Source organism: Gymnodraco acuticeps, unplaced genomic scaffold (genome assembly GCF_902827175.1).
Source record: "Gymnodraco acuticeps unplaced genomic scaffold, fGymAcu1.1, whole genome shotgun sequence".
Lineage (NCBI taxonomy): Eukaryota > Metazoa > Chordata > Actinopteri > Perciformes > Bathydraconidae > Gymnodraco > Gymnodraco acuticeps.
Genome location: NW_022989803.1, coordinates 150880 through 172772, shown reverse-complemented (window position 1 = coordinate 172772; position 21893 = coordinate 150880). Strand labels below are relative to the sequence as shown.

The window sequence follows — 21893 nt, the reverse complement described above, 5'->3', positions numbered from 1 at the left end:
ATTTCTTACAGCTCTTTTGATTCTCTGTAAGTGGGTCCTGTCCTTGGAGCTGTCTGTGTCACTGCCTGTCCGACCATGTGACACTATGGTCCTGGTTTCCAGTGAAGGATCCAGATGGATCTCCAGGCAGACCAGTCTGATCCTGCTGGGACACACTGGGCCCTCACAGAGATTACAGCTCTGGCTCTCTTCTTTACTATGTGCTCTAATGTCTGCATCACACACTACCCAAAGTATTGCTAGTGCTTTTGCTTCATTTGGGTTAGGGTTAGGGTTAGATTATTTCACTTTGTATAGAAAAATGTGATTAACAGGCTTCTCATATCATTTAGACCCTGTTGGAGCTTGTGTAGTCTATATCATTTCACAGCAAATTACATTGGGGCTTAAGTAAACGTGTTACTCCTGCCATAGTGTTGACTTAGATACGCCTCCATCTCTGCTGTGATATGACCCCAGGGAAAGTCGACATATTGACCATGACAGCAAAAGACAATTATTACAAGCCAGCCACCTCAATCAGATAAGTGGGAATTGTATTGCATCGGCAGAATTGATGGCGTGATGGTGTTATAGGCCCCCCATGTCTTTTGTACTACTGGCTTTTATTTGATCCATGTATGCGTGCACATGTTTGACAAATGACCCCCAAAGGATGCTGAATGGCTTCAACAATGCCTTGAGCTAAATCCATATAGATGAGCTAAATCAATATAGTGTGCAGACATAGAGGTGTCATTTAACCGTGGGGGTCCCTGTCTCTTCTACCATCTAGGCTCTTGTATTTGTGAAAGGATCCACAATAAGGACACAGTTTACTCTAGTCATGACATTTTCCTTACCATTTTATATGGACATTATGAAACACTCATTTGAATCATACTGTCAAAGGATGTGTTGGTGAAGCCATCGCCTGCACATGCACACACTAATATAATTTCAGGATTCAGTATTATCAAAAGAAAGGAGGTTTCTTCAGTTTCAGTGTGTCTGTATGAATGACCCATTTGTACACAGCAATTTAAACGCATTAAACATTAAGGGACATGATATTCATTTGGTGAAGTACTGGTAAATGGTAAATGTATGGCTGGTGGGCAATAGGGTGCCGTGTCTTCTCGGTGGATACAGCCAAGTAGTTCAGGAGCAAGACATGTAGAGGGAGGGAGGAAACTGGAGGGAGAGCAAGAGAGAGAGCATGAGAGGAAGAGAGAGAAAGGGGGGAGAGAATATACAGTATGCAGGCAGTGGGCTTCTGCAGCCAGTCTCATTTAGATTGGGAGGCATCATTACCTACTGGTGAGGAGAGGAGAGGAGACAGACTGATAGGGCTGCAATAGACAAAGAGCAGCATGAAAGAAATAAGATTGTAGATTAGAAACAAAGAGATATTAAAATACAGAGGAAACGAGGAAAAAAATAGGGAAGATTGGAACTGGTGGTCTTTTAGTCATCATCTGAGGAAGAGGCGGTGGGCGTCTACCTGTGTGTCAGGCAGCAGCATCGTTGTGCGGAGAGGAGTAGCCGGTCATGGCAGTGAGTACGTGGCAGGCTCTGTCTCCACTGCAGTGGGCTCGCTGGGGCTGGGACACACTGCTGGGTGGGGCATCAGACGGTGACAGCCCGGGCTCTGATCCCGGTCTGGGGCTCCTACGGAGTTTCTCCTGGAGCTCACAACATGACCGCAGGATCAGGGATGCTTTGGAGCCGATCAGACAGAGGTGAGACAGGCTGCAGGCTGAGGCGACATATTGCCAGGTTATACATTGATCAGTGGAGCACCGACCTACGTAGTCCGGTTTTCTGGAGGGCTTTGCTTTGTGTGTATGTGTAATGCTGAGAATAATCAATACAGAATAACGGTGTGATTTCTTTTACAGCCTATCTTGCAGAAAATAGTAATTGCTCTGTTTTCCACTCGGTTTTCCCCTCAGTCCCCCTCCCTACTCTGTGTAACCTTTAGGTGGACTTGTATGGGTGTTGCATGAGTGTGTTGAGGTGGAGTTATTCAGTGTCTCAGTTGTGTCATTATCTGTCATCTCACTGCAGATTCAGTGTTTTCATTTGTAGACATTACAGTTTACAAAAAAAGAAAACACTAACACATACCAGCACAGGGATTATTTTCTTCACATACATGTAATTGCACCTGCCTCCAACCTGATACCGACAACAACAAAATGGATCACTTATTTAAATCATATATTGCACTCAATAATAATATTCACACTGCTTTCTTGGGAAATAAAAGTATCCTTCGTGATGTCCTGTTTCTGAAGGAGAGAAGTTATGATCACCCTCGCATGGCGTCACTGACTCTGAGTCATTACAGTTCAAGTGATATCAGTCTGATGTATACTCATCTTCTATTATAGGAGTTCAGACTCTGATGGGGCGTTTGAGACCCCTGAAGCCACAACTCCAGTGAAGACTGTTCATCCTATAGATCCCCAAACCCAGCAAACATCCAATGAAAAAGGTAGAGTAAGAAAATGTTGCCATGATGTGTGCAAAGCTCTTCTACAGTATGATGCTCTGGTACACCGCCATAAATATGCAGGTGTAAGACAGGCTGTGTGCACCATCTAGTGGAATAAAGCAGTATTCATTGGATGTGTTAAAAAAAAGTCAGCTACAGCTTTTGTCTACACGAAGGCTTCCTGTTTCAAGTCTCAATCTAACACATAAGCAAGTTCAAACTTATCATTATACCAGTTTCACTCAATTTGGATGTTATGCTTTATAGCAGCTAAAAGCTCTTTACGTTACGTCTCTCCATCTTTTGCAGTAGCAGACTCCTCAGTCAGTGATCCTGCCTCTGAGTTGCCCTCAGCTGATGCAACATGCCATTCCCCGTGTACTGTATTTGATGAGGACCGGCCCATTGCAGCCAGTGGCCAATACAACATTGAGGTTTCTGCTCTTACCCGTTCACTCAGCCTCCAAGGAGGAGAACTAGACAGTGCTGGTCTGTCGGACGGATCATCGGTGGAAGGCTTCCGTCTACATTCTGAATCCTTTAGCGTAGGTACAGAGAGCGCACCAGGGACGCTCCGCAGGCCCAAGAAAGTCCGTTCTGGGTCTTTGAAGAAGAAGCCTCTTCTCAGGCAGAACTCCAACCCAGAGAGTCCGAGGCCAGCCTCATCCAGCAGCACCACGGAGATCAAGAACCGGGCAACACCTCGTACTGCCAGCCCTCTCCAGCCTCAGGAGGAAGCCGAGGGAGGGTCTGCAACCCCGAGCCCCGGAGGAACCCTCCGCAGAACCAGGAAGAACCGTGTGGAGACTCCACCTCCCCTGCCGGAGGAGACCAATCATACGAGCCAAGAGGAGAGCCTTATTATCCCTGCCTTACCTTTGTGCCAGGAGGAGATCCCTCTCCCGGGCAGTCCAGCAGGTAGAGACGAATCCCCCATCCCCCCTACTACCTCCTACAAATGGGATCCAGATAATTTTGAGAGCATTGACCCATTCAATACTGGAGGAAGTAAAGTTGCCAATTCCCCCGTTCTTGGTCGTAAAGGTCCTGTGTGTGCTCCTATAGCCCCCCCTCCAGAGAGTCCCTCTGTATCTGCTGTGGAGCCGTGTCCACCAGCTCCTCTTGAAAAGTCGATCACAAACCCTGAAGAGCAACCCATCGTCCCCAACCGTCAGTCAGTAAGGCTGGAGTTTGACTACTCTGAGGAGGGCTGTGAGGCGACCCCTCCCCCGCCTAAGAAATTGGGCAAGAAGCCTGGTGGGAAGATGCCTCTGAGGAAACCAAGGCTGGGGCTGAAGAAAGCCCCTCCGGTTAAGACGGAGCAGCTGGACAACGATCTTACAGCAACACACAATGGCAACGAGGAGGATATCCCTGTTCCTGCAGTCTCTTACAAGTTTGACTCTGACAAGTGGGAAGATCCCAACTTCAACCCATTTACTACTAAGAAAGGCATCCCCAACTCACCCAAACTATCAAGACCCTCCTTTGACTCCAATAACTTTGATGACTCTGCAGACCCTTTCAAATCGTCCAATAAGATGGCCGACTCCCCTCCTACGGCCTCCGCCTCCTTTGAACTGTCATCCAATGACTTTGACAATGAAATTGACAATGACAACATTGGGGAACTGGAGGACCAAAATCTAAACAAACCTGCCAAGAAGAAGAAAACTCCTATCAAATCGTAAGTTAACAGTTTATTACACAAGGGCCGTACATGGGAGAGTCCACACGAAATTGCAGAACAATGTATGTGTGGGAACGTCTGCTTCTCTGTAGGTGAGGTTAGTCTGTGTTTGTACGTGGTTCTCTTGTCTATTATGTCTCTGTCTGCCTCTCTGTCACCTTTGTCTGTGTATTCTCATATGTCACAGGAAGTCCAGGGGTGTGTCTTCTCTATGTTGTTTGTTGTAAGTACAGGGACAACACAACCATCCATCCCTTTTTGACCCTCAATTCCATGTGACTTATTTAAAAGCAGCATGTTGCCCTGATGTTCCTCTTCATATTAACAGAGACATCATAATCCCTTGAGCCCATGATCAAACAATTCATTTAAACAGTTTTAATCCTGCCCATTTTTTTTAACTGTGGGACACATGTATGGTAAAAACATCATTGTATAATTAGTACACACACACACACACACACACACACACACGCACACACGCACACGCACACGCACACGCACACGCACACGCACACACACACACACACACACACAATACCATTTACAGTTAACAAAAGTCCAATGTTGTATTACCATGGGTGTGGTCAGCAGTGTTAAAGGCTTAAAATGCTTCTTCCAATAGAGGTCACTGCAACAGATTGCAATAATATGCATAACTTAAAAACACATGGAGATATGCCTTTACGTTTTTTTTCTGCCTTCATCGGTCGGTTGTCAAAACATTTACACGGAATTCATGTTTTCTTTCAGAACGTACTCCAAAGTGTAAATATTGGAACAAATTCAGTTTAATGGAAAACATGTTATTATTATCTTTTTCTACTGAAGCCGACAAAATACCTTGTATCTCTTTTTTATAGATCAGTGTTTACTGATATGCCACTGTGTCACATCCACAAGTATGTATCAGGAAGGGCTTGTGCTCCCTCTTGTGTTCATTGTCGGCTATTGTTGAGAAAAGCTTTACAATATAATAATGATAATACTTTAATAGATATATATCAAATCAAATCAAATCAAGTTTTATTTATATAGCACATTTATAAACGATTTTTTGTCGAGCCAAAGTGCTGTACATAAAATAAAAATAGCCTACAGTAGAGACACTATACAGCAAATACAACAGCACAGATTGTTCAGAATATCAGTATGAGAAAAACGACACCCTCTATCCTTAGACCCTCACATCGTACAAGGAAAAACTTCCAGAGAAAATCCCACAGTTTAAGGGGGAAAAATGGGAGAAACCTCAGGGAGAGCAACAGAGGAGGGATCCCTCTCCCAGGACGGACAGACGTGCAATAGATGCCGTGTGTAAATCGAAGAGATAATACATTTTACAGCATATAGACCGAATGTTAGGAAATGCATGTGTCTGTAATAAGAAGATGAATCCACGAGGATGTCAGCTACAATCCTGTGGAAGCCATCAGGGAAGCAGCATGACGAGACCCAAGGCAGGACCGCAGAGACAGGTTCAGCCACGACCCGAAGTGCACGACTTAATCCAGAACTCAGGATAGAGTATCCAAGACACAGGACTACAGCAAGAGGATCAGCCTCGACTCCGGTTCCCGGCGTATAGATACAAAACAAGAAAAAAGATTTAAAAAAGATATAACGTTTTTTAGGGTTATTGTCCCATTTATATTCAATCCTTATGAGTTCAGTTAGGAATGATATCCTTGATACAATGGGTAAACGTTTTTTTACTAGTGACACAGTGCTGCCCAGATATTCCAGATGTCTCTTAGAGTCGTTGATGATAAACAGGATAATGAATCATGATGGTTGTGGTTAATTGCAATCGAATAACTTTTTTACAAATCCTCTGAGAATCCATGTTTCACAGGATCTGTAAATTGAAAACTGAGGTAACAGAAAAAGTAAGAACCTTCAACTATCCACATCTACAGTAATCATCGCTAATTTGTGTGACAAGTAAACTCTTCATAACATAATATTCATTTCTCAATACTTCTGTGCACTAAATATAGATTCATCCCTTGTCACAATATGGCACTGTTCTGTTCATTTCAGCCACACACAGTAAGTGGTACTATTTCACATGATGGTAATGCTGCTCTATGGAAATATCCTGTCATTCATGCAAAAGCAGAACCAGTTTGTCATATTAGGATTTGCAATTATAAACATTTTACAATACTTGGTGTTAGACAGTGACTGTTGGATCTGATTAAAAGTTGTGTACTGAAGGCCCGGAGGGACTCTGGATCTTGATGATTGAACTTTTTTTTCTCAGTAACACTTTCAGAGTGAAGAGGTCGCCAAAGAAATCCTCATCTGAGCCATCCGAGGTGTGTACCTGATTCTTTATCTCTTTATGTACACTTGGCTCTCTCACTGTCTGGCTAAATGTTTTCCTTCTCCCATCTCACTGCTACCTCCTCTGTGTTGCAGGATCCTACACCAGATGAAACTCCCTCCCTCCACCCACAGGACGACCACGCCACAGATGAGGAGAAGCTGGCTTCCTCCACTAGTCATAAGTGGGCAGCCCTACACAACGTGGATGCAGATTTGAATTCTGAGCAGCAAGACTTCCCTCAGCCGAGCGACCTTTCGTCCTTTGTTAACGAGAACAGTCTTCCTGATCAGACTCCAGGTGAGGCTTAGCTGTCTGACTCTTTCGGATCTCTTTTTGTATCTCCAGCCACCTGCGTCCTGATAAATACTGACATAGATCAAAGCAGACTGCAGATAGGTGGTGTTCAAAATATATTAAAAGCTAAAACCATCATTTACAGTACAGCCACCTGCCAATTTCCTCTACATTAATTTAGCTACATTATTGATTTTTGTTCTGGCAGTGAAATAATATGGCCGAGTTCTCTACTGCCCTCTGTCCTCCAAAAGAGCCACCTCTTCCCTAAGGCTCTGTGGCGCAACCAATCTAGGTCAGAGAGGATATAATGAACAAACAGCCCTGCCTCAGCTTCTAAACCCATCAGTCCAGAGCTCAACACTGGCTAGATATGTCTCTCCATTTATTCCTCTGACTCTAAAACTTATTTTTGTCTTTCTGCATCAGTGCAAGACTATGAGATTGAGTATATGGAGAAGCTTGGCTCCGCTTCCCCCGTGAGTATTCTGTGTTATTTAAATAATTGTATGAAATATTTGCTGCTTTCTTTCTTTATACTTGTACTTTCTTTCTAAGTTGTAAAATGTGGACCTATATTTAAAAAAGTGTCTGCTTTATTTGCTTGTGTTTCATGTAGCCACTGTCTGTGAAGAAGCCGTCTTTGTACCTGAAGTTAGACTCCATTTCTGACAACTTACCCAAGAATAAGTGCGCAAATGGATCTGAACCCAGCTCCCCCTGCACTGGGTAAACACAACCTACTCATGTTTTATTTTTGTGTTGTAATTTGGCGGAAATGTCTACATTATATGTTCACTTTATAATGTAGGAAGTCTGACAGTGCAATGTTCAGTGCTTCACTTGTACAGTAGACTATGCATTGGGCTAACTAGAAACCAGAATGATTAAGATTGCATAATGCATACAGCTGCTTCAGCTCCGTTTTTCATTAACACTCTCATCCTTCATATACAGTAAATCACATGCCATGTCTCTCCCCTCTGGTTCTCCCTGTGAGCAGCAGTTTTGAGGAGATGGAGGCCCAGATAACAGCGGGTATGAAGACACCGGTGCTGAGCTCCCGGTCTGGTCCAGATGGCTCTGCTGGGGAAAAGGGCAGAAAGAGAGAGAACAAGGCGCTCAGCCGAACACAGAGCACAGAGAGGGATGAGCAGGTGAGCCGATCACTATTGTAAATATTCAAAACTCAGCGATCAGTTATCACACATGTTGTCATTTCTATGTCTTGTCCTCATCATGTTGGGACAGTTATGATTTTGTCACATTTATACCATGTCAATGTTTAGTCACATGGGGCAGATTGCAATAGGCTGTATTTCAGGCCTTGAATTAGCCCTCCAACATCAGTCATAGTGATTCTCATTAAAGCCCTGTCACTGTTAATAACACATAGCCAGTCCCCTACTGTAGCTTCCCAGCTTAAACTCAGTGACTCAGCTCCCAATGCTGCCACTCAAAAACTCAGCGCTTTGCTTTGCCATGCTGACCCCTACCCTCCTCCCCCACTCCTCCCGGTGCCCCTGTAGCCCCTTAGCCTGGGCCCTGTGGAGGCCCCTGCTCCTGTCCTGCCCATGCCCCTGTTAGACAGGCTGTCTGAGTGTGACGACCTCCTGCAGTACCTGGAGCCCAACCTGGCTGAGACCAACCCGACAGCATTCGCTCAAAAACTACAGGTGTGTTGACAGACCACTGATGACCCCTCTTTATGCCTCTGGTGGGCCCCCTCCACCCTGATTGTGTGTTTTTTTCACGTTACTCCCATTGTTTCACTTCACTACATCCAGCATTTTCATTTTCCCATAGATTGATGGTGTGTGAAATGTAGACGGCAAGTGTGTGCGCTCAACTCAAGTGTCTGTATGTTTTCCCTTTGCTCTCTCATCCTGGGGCCGCAACTCCCCTCCCTTACCCCCCAAAAAAATACCAATACCCCTCCCCCCACCCCCCATGTCTGCGGCCCAGGAGGAACTGGTGCTTGCTGCCCTGAGGATAGAGGCTCTGCAGATAGCCAAAAACATCTCACAGTGCCCCTCCCTCTCCACTGTAAACCCCCAGGTACTGCGCTGAGTGCTGCACCTGATGTATGCAAAGGGTGTGTGTGTGTGTGTGTGTGTGTGTGTGGTGTGTGTGTGTGTGTGTGTGTGTGTGTGTGTGTGTGTGTGTGTGTGTGTGGTGTGTGTGTGTGTTGTGTGTGTGTGTGTGTGTGTGTGTGTGTGTGTGTGTGTGTGTGTGTGTGTGTGTGTGTGTGTGTGTGTGTGTGTGTGTGTGTGTGTGTGTGTGTGTGTGTGTGTGTGTGTGTGTGTGTGTGTGTGTGTGTGTGTGTGTGTGTGGTGTGTGTGTGTGAGTGTAAAAGGAAAGAGCATCCTGAATGAGTTATTACGTACATGCAGGTGTGTGTGAGATGCACGTGTGCCTGGCTGTAGTGTGCGTGCATGAGTGTGTCTCAGCCTGCCTTTTCCCCTCCCCTTAAACACACCATTCTGAGTGTGAGTGTGATCCCATGGCCTTATCAACATTGTGGCTGCACAGCTACATATGCAGTCCTCCTCAATCCCCACATATGGAATCTCTAACATGGCTTTAAGCATCCAGCTCCCCCCCCCCCGACTAGCAGCGAGCTCCTCAGCTGTCTCCTGTTAGGCAACTTGCATGTTGCCTGTTTTTAAAAGCCTTACAATGGCATGAATGTGACTGGGATTGTCTCCTGATGGACTTTATATCAGCAGCCGAGGAATTGTAGGGATGTAACTGTCCCAGATGTGTTTGTTGATGCTTTGCTATCATCCGCCTAAATCCCAGTCACATTCTTGTATATTGAATTGGTCCTTTTTCCGGACTAACAGCACTTACAAACAGGTAGGTAGGTGTGAGTAGTTAGGGTAGAGTGTGATAATTGTGTTGGTTGGAGGGTTTATGCTGAAACAGCACATGCCTGGATATACGAATAGGGATTATTTTTTGCTTAGCTGATTTATGAACATTAAAAGAAAGTCAGTGTAAGAGCTGGAAGGAAGACGCTTCCTTCTCCACTTTGTCTCATGCTGTGTCCCACACATTTCACAGTCTAGACTAAAGAAACCCAGCACTCGGCGATGGAATATCAACGGTTCACCCTTACTTAAAGTAAGAGTATCATTATACCCCTTGATCCGCCCCCGTCCTATAATCCAACTACAGTGCAGTCCAAGTATTTGGTCATTTCATTGTTTTTGGCTCACTGCACAAGCACAATGGATTTGAAATAACTACGAGGTTACAGTGCTCAGGGGGAATGAAGTCGAACACGTCTACATTAGCTAAGAGTGTAGGAATCACAACACTTCAAAACTTAGTCGTCTACTTCCAATTTTAGACTGCTCAGAAAATAATAGGGCTTCATTTCCCACACTGCTCAAATACATATAGACTGCACTGTAAACTAACTCCTGTAGACCGCAAGTCAAAAAGTCTTAGACCTTTTATAAATTACTTTTTAGATTCCCTTAGTTGTACTTTGTACCTGTGAGCAAATGAGTCCAAGTTGTGTTATCTGTAGTTTTTAGTATCTCTTTTAGTCTTGAATAAATACATTTGCTGCTGGGTTGTTTTTGTGTTTGACTCGTCTATCTAGCCTATCCTTTTTTGTTCACATCAACTATTTTTTTTTCAAGTTGAAAGTTTACGTTTTTTGCCTATACAACACTGAAGTCCAATTACACATGGCGCCCAAAAGTGGGTAAAAAGTTACTGATCCAGGCAAGCCAAACAATTCTATTCGCTTTTCTGCATATTAGTGGATCTCCTTGTACCCTGTAAGCCCCCATAATTTTATCAAATCCTCCAAAAACCAGACTCTCTCAGAATAAACTTACAGTTTTTAGGGGACCAAAAGTGTTGGTGAGTTGTTGTCATTAGGTTGCAATGGTTACACAAACAGATGCATAAGATTTCGTTTTTAATTGTCTCTCAGTACACCTCAACATTTTATCCAAAGTCTTTCTGAAGATCAATCCTCTGGAATTTCTTGTTCCCTTCACATCATAGTCTTTGTATTTTTAAATAGTTGGCTAAATGCTGTAACAGGTTACACTTTGATTTCAGCCACAACAGGTAAGACCACAATGTTGTAATATGTTTTAACGGGAGAATAACATCTATTACCCATGCTGCCCAGTCCCCTTGCCCTATCCTCCCTCCCTCTGCTGTATCTGATGCAGTCCTTGCTGTATCAAATGCTGCCCTCCTTCCTGTGTGCCTTGCCTGGACCCAATCACATTCAAGCTTCTGCGATGAGCAGGTGATCATGACTGCTCAGCTGGGGGCAGCATCAGCCAAATCACTTGGCTAATACTGTAGAAATTAAGACTGTTTCATCCAATCATGTGGCAGCTGACCAAGTCTTCAGGAACATCACTAGTCTCCCTCATTTACATATTGTTTTTGCTGTGTGGTACATTTTGTTGTAGTTTGATGCTGCCTCGAAGATATTGTTCAGGAATGCGAGTGGGCCCAAGGGAGTACCATCTGTAGCTTAGTCTGGTTTATAACTGGTTATGTTTCCTTTCCTCTCCCGCATCTCCTTTGCTTCCTGGAAGCAGCACAGAGACATCTCGTCTGCGGTAGATAGCGGTGTGTCCAAGGACTCGCTGTACACCAGGACCAGCACCAACTACATCGAGGGGGAGAGTCCCCACCTCCCCAAAGAACTGGACCACTCGCTGGGAATTGCACGAGAAGAGGTGCCACATTTTTTTATTTTTGTCCTATGAGTAATACTGTATATATTTTGATTCTACTTCGCACACTTTACTTGACACTTTTGTTACTACCTCAGATTGTGACAAAGGAGAAAGAAGTGCTGGAATGGCAGAGAAAGTATGAAGACAGCCGACAGGAAGTGATGGAGATGAGGTAAGAAGTAGTATGTTGGGTTGTCATCCTTTACAACACAGTGAGGTCCCACACATACACTACACAATGTAGATTTAACACCTCCCCGTGTTTATGCTGGTACCGCGTCACCATGCTTAGTGTCTTCTACATAGACTCCACCCATCACTATTTAACCTTGTCAATTGGTTTATCTCGCTTTAAGTGTAAAACACAACCATGGTTAACTGCAGAGTGGAGAGCCATCTGAGTCCTGCTATTAGCACGAGAGTTAATGGTGGAGAAAAGAGGAACCAATGATGTTTGTATATGATATTTGGCAACTTTTCATGACAAGATGTGTTAGTGGCTTTTGGTGTCCCTTTGGATTATACACCACCAACAGTCTGAGAACATCTTAAAACTTGGATCAACAAACTAACTCATATTAACGTCCAGAGAGGATTAATCTACAGTATGTCTGACAATGTGGGTTCAAGGAAATACCATACTAAGACCTTGTTCCCTGCCAGCAGGTGGTGGGTGTGGGTCCAGCTGGCTATTGCTCAGTTAGTGTTGAGCTTACTTCATTTGACTGATTAGGTTGGGGATAAGGATGGGCTAAGATGCTAAGGGAGAGGCGTGGCTAATCAATCCTCTTACCCTTTATCAACCTGCTTTTCCCAAAACATGACTTCCCATTGGGCCATGCTGCTACTGGGCTTGAAGTGTGGGGGAGCCTACATCTGCAATGCTTAGATGAAAACTGTATACACAGTGCAGATAAATAAAAGATACAGAGCTACTGATAGTTTTAGGTAATCAGATAATCTAAAGTTGTAGCCTGGATGACAGTTTTGTTTGTTTTCCTAAATTCTAAGAAGATATCTCTAAATAGCACATGTTTTACTTAAAGTGGGAACAGATAACTTTTCTACTTTTCATCACTAGCATTACCATATGATATTATTGTTGGTGCCGTAAAAACAGGGCACACTGTAGTTGTTGATTTTCTGAAATAGCCTAACAAAGCAAGAAAGAACTGTAAAACACCCATTAGTTGTTATAAGTAGGATTGTAGTAGACATTAAAAAGCAGTTTATTACTCAAAAAAACGAATCTACCCCCTCCTCCTCTCCCCGAAATGCTCTCTGGTAGGCAATGATGCAGTGTATATGTCTAGGGCTTTTATTGTGAAAGGGAGTTCAAAAATGTCTAGCAGACCAAATTGCATTCTAAAGAGCAGCTTAGAGGGAATCAATCTGAATGCAGATGGTGTCATATTCTACAGCATAAATGCCACTTTGTCTTTTCCATATAAAAAATTCCCAGCATATTAAGGCAATATCACAACCAGGTTCGATCATGTGGTTTTTCTTGCACGAACAGGCCGACAGACTGACATTTAAAAACATCTATACCCTGAGAAAATATGAGATACAGATTCAACCCCATCAATATATTGATGATCTGACGTTTTTTCATCCATAGGAGGATTGTTGCTGAGTATGAAAGGACGATTGCACAGATGATAGGTGAGTTCAATTTTCTATACAGATTTTGGGTTGCTTATAAAACCAGAGGATTGGTTTCAGGATATTGAACCCTTTGTCTCTCCATACTCTGCCCCTACTTTTTGCTGCCTTTGTTGTTGTTTTTTGCAATATACAAAATGTGTGCTCTACACTACATTGCAAATTATTCCAGAGAGATGTATTTTTTATAATCTGACACAAGCTATGTGCTTGCTTTTATGTTAGATTGATATAAAGTGAACCCTGATGTCATTAGAGTGGGAGGTATTCACCTTTTGCCCACACATGTCCAACTTTATTGGACTCATTAAATCTCGCAGCAGGTTCACTTTCCACATTATTCCTGCTCTCACCTACATCTTCTTCGCCACCTGAAGATTTAATTTCCGCTGCTGTCTAATTTAATTTTCTTCTATCATTAAAGCACTTCTCACAAAAGCCTCAATCTGTCGCCGCTCTTGTCTAACACTCGGCTCTCTCACGTGTCTTGCCCTCCCAGCTTGACTTAACACAGTCCCTTTTTTCTGTTCTGCTCTCATCTTTGCTTCCCTTTCTATTTGATAACCCTGACAGGCATGCCAGGTGAGTAATGCGGAATTGTCCTTCACTTGTTTGTGTCAGCTCACATCTCGCCACCCGTCCGTCAGAAAAGGGAGCAGATGTGCTCACTTTCTTCATCTCGTCCAGTGACATTTGTTTGTCCATTTTTGTTGCATTTCATCCTGTATATTGAGACTCTGTTTTTATTTTACTTTAGGAATAATCATATGATATTTACTTCATCCATTCCCTCAGTGGTTGATATTAAGTACATCATTACTTTGTTTTTTATATTATATGGCTGCAAAAGTCATTCTTCTCACGCTTGCGACAGGAAATGAAAGGGAAAGCTGGGTAGGTGGCTGAAATATTGTGTAAGGTTCATCATTTAATATTTAAGGGTATAGAAACAAGCTGCAAGGGTCAAGCTGCTAGCTCTGATAATATTGTTTACAGGTCTCTTTGTTTTTCCCATTGTTAACTGTTTTTGTTTGCATGCCACATATAGTGTAGTATTATATGCTATTAAATCATACTAACCCACACATTCATTTCGATATTCTGTCAAAAACAAAGTGTCTGTTTGTAAGTATTTGTGGGTATAACAAGTAACATGTAATGTACATGTGACCAGTACAGCTGGCTCTTCAGACAGATGATCTGATCTACAGTATGTTTGTGTGTGTCTGTCAGAGGATGACCAGAAAGAGAAGTCTCTGTCCCACCACACCATCCAGCAGCTGATCATGGAGAAGGACCAGGCCTTGTCCGACCTCAACTCTGTGGAAAAGTCTCTTGCCGACCTCTTCAGACGTTACGAGAAAATGAAAGATGTACTGGAGGGCTTCCGCAAGGTGACACAAATGATTCACAACTAAAGAGAATTATTAGGATCTGGCTTTGTAAGACATTTAGATTAACAGTACATTTGGTCAGTATTTAAAAAATGTTGTCACTCTTTTCAGAATGAGGAGGTTCTCAAGAAATGTGCTCAGGAGTATCTGTGCAGGGTCCGCAAGGAGGAGCAGCGCTATCAAGCCCTGAAGATTCATGCAGAGGAGAAACTAGACAGGTGAGTCCTAATATCTACAGTTGAATCCACCATGACCATGTTGTTTCCCCCAAAGAGAAAGCATCACAACACATTAAATACATACACTTAATCAATGACAAGAAGTAATATGTTTGGATATATGCCAATTTAATTAGCTGTTGCTATAGAATATATATAAGCCATTTCCATTTTGAAAGATTTATTCTGCATTGGCTTTACAAACACGAGGTTGCAGTCTCATAGGACCTGAAGCTTTCTCATAGTTAACTGAATAATTAATGTCGTTCTTGAAGATTTGACAATGTGACACCTTTCCCTACTTTCAAGTCTACTTCCAGTGATCAGCACCTCATCACAACCTTTAGTGTGAGTTATTTCTCTCGCATTCACTGTCCTTGTATTACTTGTGTGGTTCCAGGGCGAATTCTGACATAGCTCATGTACGTGCCAAGGCCATGCAGGAGCAGGCTGCCCATCAGGCCAGTCTGAGGAAGGAGCAGATGAAGGTGGACTCCCTGGAGCGCACCTTGGAGCAAAAGGTCAGTCAGAACTTCTCAATCCTGGGGCTTGAAGGGATGATAAAACCATGGGAAAATATTCATTAAAACAAGTATGTTAATGTTATTTTGACAATTGTTTTACAGAACAAAGAGATCGAGGAGTTAACAAAGATCTGCGACGAGCTGATCTCCAAGATGGGGAGGAGTTAGCGACCACATTGCCAAATCCCACAGAGAAGAAGACCAGTTGTGGGAAATAAACGACCTGGAAAATGAAGCTGATCCGTTGTTTTTACAACTCTTACCAAGGACTGATGGACATTAAGGCTAAAACGGCCAAAAGGGTTCAGTTCCTTCCTACTGATGTTGTGTATCCACGATCCACAGGAATGGCGTTCTCCTTTTAACTCTGTACATTTTGATGTGTCGGTGTATCGTTCTGTATCATGGGTCTGGTTTCAAGAATATGTAACATATCACTTATGAGCGTGTCTGTGCGTGTGAGTGCGTGTATGATAATGAGAAAGCAAGATCATTGTTTGTGATTTAAATTATCTATAATGATGTTGCCATGACAGCCACTGAGGGAGAAGACTGTTTACCCATTCCTGTTGTTTTCTCCTCTTGATAAGAGAGAAAGATAGACTTTGAAAAACAGATTTAGATTCATTTATAAAATGTTGATACACCACCAAGAGAACACAAACTATCCCAATAGCTTACTGCATGTGGGAGAGAACCTGTATTGTTATGTTTGTATATATTGTAGGAAATTCCAAATATAAAAAAAGATTCTTCTGCATTTTTGATAGTTATTCTGTCATCCTCGGCCCACTCTCCTCATGTCACCTTGTAGATATTTGTCATACTTGTAATAGCTTCCTTGACTATTTTTTGGGATTTTATTTTGATATAAAGCAAACTAATCGTGACCTTATTAAGTTGTGAGCAGGAGTCATTTAATTTTTTTATGGATATGTCCTAGTTCTGCTACGGCCGTTTTGTCACACTGAGGAGTAACTTCTGCACAGTTGCTGTACAGCATCTGCTTACAAAGTGCAATAAAAGATGGCAATACAGCACCCTGGGTCCACTGATGACATGTTTTCTATTAAATGTTGTTGACCTGGCATGACAAATGAAGAAATTCTGATTTGGTACAATACACCTATTTATCCACATATTGGTGTTTATGAGGAAAATGAATATAGAATTACTATCATTCTAGTTTTCTTCCAAAGTTGCTATGATTGAGTTAAATGAGGTTAAAAAAGATACCTGAAACTAATGGGTGAATGATTCCCCATGATTCTGATTAGCTCCAGAAATGTATTTGGGTTTTTCCTTGGCCCTTACTAGACCCTTTCAACAAGTTTCATGAAATAGGATCCAATATATCTTCTGGAAACCTTCTGTCCAACAGCTAAACAAAAAACAAACCAAAACAAAGTTACAACTTAATTGGCGGAGGTGGAAATTAAGCATCTTTCTCTCAAAGTTGCAGTAGTTGAATGAAAAAACCCACAGAGCAAGCCAGAAAATCAACGACTTCATAATCACACTTGAGTGAAAATAATAAAATATAAATAATAAATATGTTTATAAGCATTCAGTCAAAAAAATATTAAGAACATATTTTTGACAAGTAATTGACTTCATTTGACAAGGATTATGCATTGTTCAATAAAGTAACACTTTTATTATAGCAATATTTTTGACACAGATGTCTAACCTGAATTGATTCACTGCAATTGGAACTGTAATATCAAATATCTTAACCATCTCTATAGAATTATAGAATCTACATAAGCAGTTGTTGAAAAAATCTCACACAGGCAGACGTACCTCTCAGGGCAACCAATGGCAAATGAACCTGGGAAACTAAATGGCCACCTGTAGGGCCAAGTCAAAGTTCACAGATCAGGTAGTGCAGCAGGGACTGGAGCAGGTGAGACAGGGACAAGAAAGGGCTGATCTTCACTCAGGAGGTGTGGCTAGAGAACAGCAGTGAGGTGAGAGGTACAGGATGAAGGAAGAAGCAACGATTGACCACAGAGCTGTGGGTCCCAGCGGAGAGTCTGATAATCTCAGTCAGTGCAGGAGGGGATATTAGCTCATCTGATAGCTCAGATTTAGCTCCGGGGTCTTTAGGAACAAACAATCTGCTTTGCATTGTGAGATCAGAACCACGAGGACCGCCAACGCCATGAGAGCTGTCCACTTCTGTCCATTGCTCCTGCTTCCTCTGGTCCTGCTAGCAACCTACAGTAAGGATTTTAGTTTTTTTTTTATAGTTTTTGATATATACCCAGTCCTGTTCCCCTTTAGATCTCCCCTCTATTTTTTGTCTATCAGTCAGTTTGACTGCAGAACCTGGAGGTATCTCCCTCCAGGTATCCTTCTCCCTGGCCACTCTTGAATTTCCAAGAACAGTTTGCATTTGTTGTTTTTCTGTATTTCAGTGTTTTCTGAGAGACAGGAAAATAACTTACCAAGTTATTCTCAGACATGTCAGGAAATGTTGAACATAACAACATTTCAGTTTTTCAGAAAATGCCTTGTATGTGTTAAAGGACTTATACCTTCTAATGACACTTTTAATCCTGTCAACTTTGCTAAGTTGCTGTTATAATTACTTAGTTAGTTAATTCGTTTTTCCTTCCTTCAGTTTGTAATCTTCCTCTGTAACTAGCATGCAATCCTAACAGTTAATCTTTTAATAGGCCTGAAGACTAATGCTTGTAGCATGTGTGTAGAGTGGCTGTGCTGCGGGGATAGATTGGGGTCAACTATGAACAGCGGGGGGGTTTATTTGTCTTGTCAACAGGCACACACGAAGCAAAGCAATGAAACAAGTGTCTCAAATCCATATAATACAATTGTGCTTTTATCAGTTGAAGGGCTTCACAAATGAATAATTTAATTATTAGTCTCATGAAGTTGATTTGCTGATTTTAAGAGAAGATTTCACCTTTCTGGTCTAAAGCCTATCATGAAGAGACATAACACGTGTGGGGCTGAACGACTTCCTGTCCTTCTAGACATTATAATTGGCTGATAAAAGACAGTTTCAGGGATAAAGGATATGATTCTGATGGCCAAGACAATATGTTTAGGGTCCAGCTCGATTTGGTCCTCTTAGGAAGAAACATGAAAGGCTGTTTCTGAAGGGACATTTAAGAATTTAGAATGATGTAGGTTTTCAAAAGAAAGCTTTATAGTGATATTTTAAAGGTCAGTTCACTCTAGAGCTTTAAACATACATTTTAGAGTTTTAAAGTGGGCCTCTGAAGCTTTAGCTAAAGGTTAGAAAGATTTATTTTTAAATCCGAGTACACTTGTTTCATTCTTTGCTTGATTTAATGAAGACTTGTGTGAAGGAAGTGACTCATTGGGGCTCTCTCCTCACTTCTATCTCAATGTGGGACAAAGTCATGCATCCGAGTCACTGCGATGTGAGGTGTCTGTTTGCACACTCATCCAACACACTGTTCCTGCTGTGTTGATAAAGGGTAAAACACATTCAGTTAAGTCCCTGGTAAGCATTGAATGATCTTCACGAAAAGACTACAATTCATGATTAATGGAAATTATTTAGTTTGAGTTTGCCACAATGTAACTCAGTGAAATTACTCTTTTGGAAATTAAATTGCTGTCTGATGAGTTACCATGTTTAATGCTATCAACCCAGACCAAGATAAACTATGCTTTAGAGATCACTTAACTATTTTCTTTCAACACGCCATGAAGTTTTCATCGTCCTGCTTGAGTGTGTGCTGTAACAGTATTTATTTTCTGCTTCCTTCAGGTGAGGCTCTGCAATGTTATAGCTGTATGGGCTCCAATAACGACGACTGCAACCGGCAAGGCTCCAAAACGTGTCCCAGCTACTCTGATGCCTGCGCTGTGGTGGTGGGCCATGAAAGTGAGTCCAACAGTGACAGATAGTAACCTTTCTTTTACAAGCTCTTTTTCCCACCCATATTAGAGATACAAAAAGCTGTTTTTGTATAGGTGAGGTTGTGTGTTTAAGTGAGGACAGGCTGCTGTCTGAAGGCACATCCCAGCAGGTGGTCCAAGGCGTTTAAGGAAATGAAGAGCTTTGCTGCACCTACCTGATCAATATCCTTAATTAGGACTCCATGTGTGCAAGGCAATAAAACAATTTTCTTTCACAAACTCAATTCTGTTTTTAAATGTTTTAATCATAAGAAAGGGGCAATAGGAGATGTCCTTAAATGACAGATATTAGATACTCGTTTCCCTACATTCATGTATACTGGATACACACAGACAAATAACAAAATAAAGAAGGAAAGGGGTTTGTTCATGTAAATCAGCTGCTTCACCAGTGTAACTGAATTCTATTTCTGCCTTGTCAGGTGGGGTGATGAAGTCATGTTCCTACAAGTCTTTCTGTACTCAGGCCAACAGCCAGGGCTACAGAGCGCCAGGTGTCAGAGTTCACTGCTGCTACGGGGATGACTGCAATGTGACCAGTTTTGCCAACAGGCTGCCAGGACTCAACTACCTGCTGCTGATTCTGCCTCTGTTGTTCCACTGCGTTTTGCACTAGACCTACTGCTCAACTTCACCATGCCAACAATATCCACCTGTAAGACAAATGCCAACTGGTGTTGTTCTTATTTACTCCAAAAATGCCAAATAACCCTGCCTAATTGTATGCGTTATGCTTAACTACCATTCCACTCTTCTTTGATATACCTCATGTATCCAAATAAAAGCCTATACATCAAGCGGTTACTATATATATAAGCTTGAGGTGCTAAGTGTGACTGCATGAATTATACCATGTTGGATTGACTCCAAGCAGTACTGAAGTAGATTTACCTTTCAATGGATTTTACTAAGCCATTATCTAAGGATTCTAAGGGAAGGGCTGTTATACGCATAGATAATTTATTATTAGCTTTATATATTGATAAAGGAAGAGATGCTGTTCATCAGTTAGCTCAACCTGGTTAAATGCTCTGTACACAATGTGTGAAATTACTGTGAAAGGATTTTACACAACATGCATTTACGCCTGAATATCTCAGAAGCAGATGTTCCAGTATCTAAACATGGCCCTTAAGAGTTCAATCATCTGGTATGTTGTTACATCATTAGCCTTCTATCTGACGAGCATGCCACAACTGTGCTGTGCGAGATATGTTGAGGGTGGTGAGAAAACACTTCTCACACACAGCAAATCAACGTAAGCCTTACACACCCACAGGCAAGGTGTGTTACACCATTGAGGTTAATCCACTACGTTTGAAGATACTTAAAGAATTACTGAGTATAAACAGTATCTGTGACTTCTCACTGGAAGATGGCCTATAATCTAAATAGCAGCTCTTGTATATATCGTGCAGAATATTAAATAAAAAAAGAATGATGTCCATTTTATGAAGAATACTGTTTATTGTGTATTTTTATTTTTGCAAATATTTCTAGAGAACTAACATTAGGAAATGTTCCAACTTCAAAAATCATTAAATATAAAGAACCTTAAGATACTGTGCATGTATTTTTGTTACTGCGTGTACACTTCAGTCTGTACAGTATGTCATCATTTCAGCCCTAAAAACAACACTGACATATAAAACAAATCATTTAAATATTTTACAGCTTTTAACTTTTTCCTTCAGTAGAAGCTGCAGTAGGCTATTAATCTTGTGCGGAGGTGGAAGAAGTACTCTTATCTTGTACTTGGGTAAAAGTTGAAGTACCAGAGTGTAGGAATACTCTTTTACAAGTAAAAGTCCGGCATTCAAAATGTTACTCAAGTAAAAGTACAAAAGTATTGTGGTGGGAATTTATTGATCAAATGTGGATAGAGAATCAAACCATTCAGCTGTCTTTGTCGTATTTTATTTCTTGCAAGAAAGTTCAGTCAGTTATGAGGGGTGGTACAGGCCGTAATTCATTCTGGTCCTCTCACGCACATACATTTCCTTTTACATACATATATTTTCACTCTTACACACACACATTCTCCTTTTACATACATACATTTTCACTCTTACACACATACATTCTCCTTTTACATACATACATTTTCACTCTCACACACGTATATATTTACACTCACACATTCATACATTTTGCTCTCATATTATCATATTTCAATGCACACATTCATATATTGTCACTCACACATTCATGCATTTTTTTTTCATATTCATATATTTTAATGCTCATATTTATATATTTTGCTCTCATGCACATTCATTCAATGTTTACATTTAATATTATAAATAATATATGCATGTATGAAGACAATATATGTATGCAAGAGAAGAATGTATGTATGTATGAAGACAATGTATGTATGCAAGAGAAGAATGTATGTATGTATGAAGACAATATATGTATGCAAGAGAAGAATGCGCAGAAACGTATATTATCTGTCCTGGGATTGTTACAGTGAATACAAATTATAATCCATAAAATATCTTAAAACTGATGAGATAGTAGTGTTTTGTGAGTTGTTTGTACATAGGTCTGTGATTCACTATAGGGTTTCAGGTGTTTTTTAAAATGTATTTAAAAACATTTTTGTTCTTAAAAATGGCCTGTCCCCAGCCAAATTGGAGCGAGGGGTTTACATTT

The 21893-nt window shown here is 41.6% G+C and overlaps 2 protein-coding genes across 8 annotated transcripts in view; both read left to right on the top strand.

Moving 5' to 3' along the window:
* Positions 1-16354, top strand: part of LOC117552951 — a 36593-nt gene extending 20239 nt beyond the window's left edge. For 2 of the 7 annotated variants that reach the window (XM_034226722.1, XM_034226676.1), the window contains 17 exons: positions 2376-2479; positions 2789-4166; positions 6436-6490; positions 6594-6798; positions 7225-7274; positions 7415-7524; positions 7799-7952; positions 8325-8471; positions 8761-8853; positions 11376-11516; positions 11612-11688; positions 13138-13181; positions 13755-13763; positions 14415-14575; positions 14687-14793; positions 15194-15314; positions 15420-16354. In XM_034226722.1, coding sequence (XP_034082613.1) covers positions 2376-2479; positions 2789-4166; positions 6436-6490; positions 6594-6798; positions 7225-7274; positions 7415-7524; positions 7799-7952; positions 8325-8471; positions 8761-8853; positions 11376-11516; positions 11612-11688; positions 13138-13181; positions 13755-13763; positions 14415-14575; positions 14687-14793; positions 15194-15314; positions 15420-15485 — 3022 coding nt within the window. In that variant the 3' untranslated portion in view covers positions 15486-16354. The remainder of the gene's footprint in view (positions 1-2375; positions 2480-2788; positions 4167-6435; positions 6491-6593; positions 6799-7224; positions 7275-7414; positions 7525-7798; positions 7953-8324; positions 8472-8760; positions 8854-11375; positions 11517-11611; positions 11689-13137; positions 13182-13754; positions 13764-14414; positions 14576-14686; positions 14794-15193; positions 15315-15419) is intronic. The other 5 variants (XM_034226683.1, XM_034226709.1, XM_034226700.1 and 2 more) reach the window with 5 other exon arrangements.
* Positions 16355-17308: 954 nt separating this feature from the next.
* On the top strand, positions 17309-20509 carry ly6pge (lymphocyte antigen 6 family member pge). Its single transcript, XM_034226544.1, has 3 exons — positions 17309-17542; positions 19084-19200; positions 19658-20509. Exons 1-3 carry the CDS (start codon positions 17482-17484, stop codon positions 19849-19851), a joined length of 372 nt encoding a protein of 123 aa, XP_034082435.1. The 5' UTR covers positions 17309-17481; the 3' UTR covers positions 19852-20509.
* The last annotated feature ends 1384 nt before the right edge of the window (positions 20510-21893 follow it).

What these genes read in the sequence shown, in the direction of transcription:
- ly6pge (XM_034226544.1), top strand. Translation starts at nt 17,482, where the DNA reads ATGAGAGCTGTCCACTTCTGTCCATTGCTCCTGCTTCCTCTGGTCCTG. An exon ending in GGTCCTGCTAGCAACCTACA is followed by an intron (nt 17,543 to 19,083) that starts GTAAGGATTTTA and finishes TGCTTCCTTCAG; the next exon opens with GTGAGGCTCTGCAATGTTAT. An exon ending in TGTGGTGGTGGGCCATGAAA is followed by an intron (nt 19,201 to 19,657) that starts GTGAGTCCAACA and finishes CTGCCTTGTCAG; the next exon opens with GTGGGGTGATGAAGTCATGT.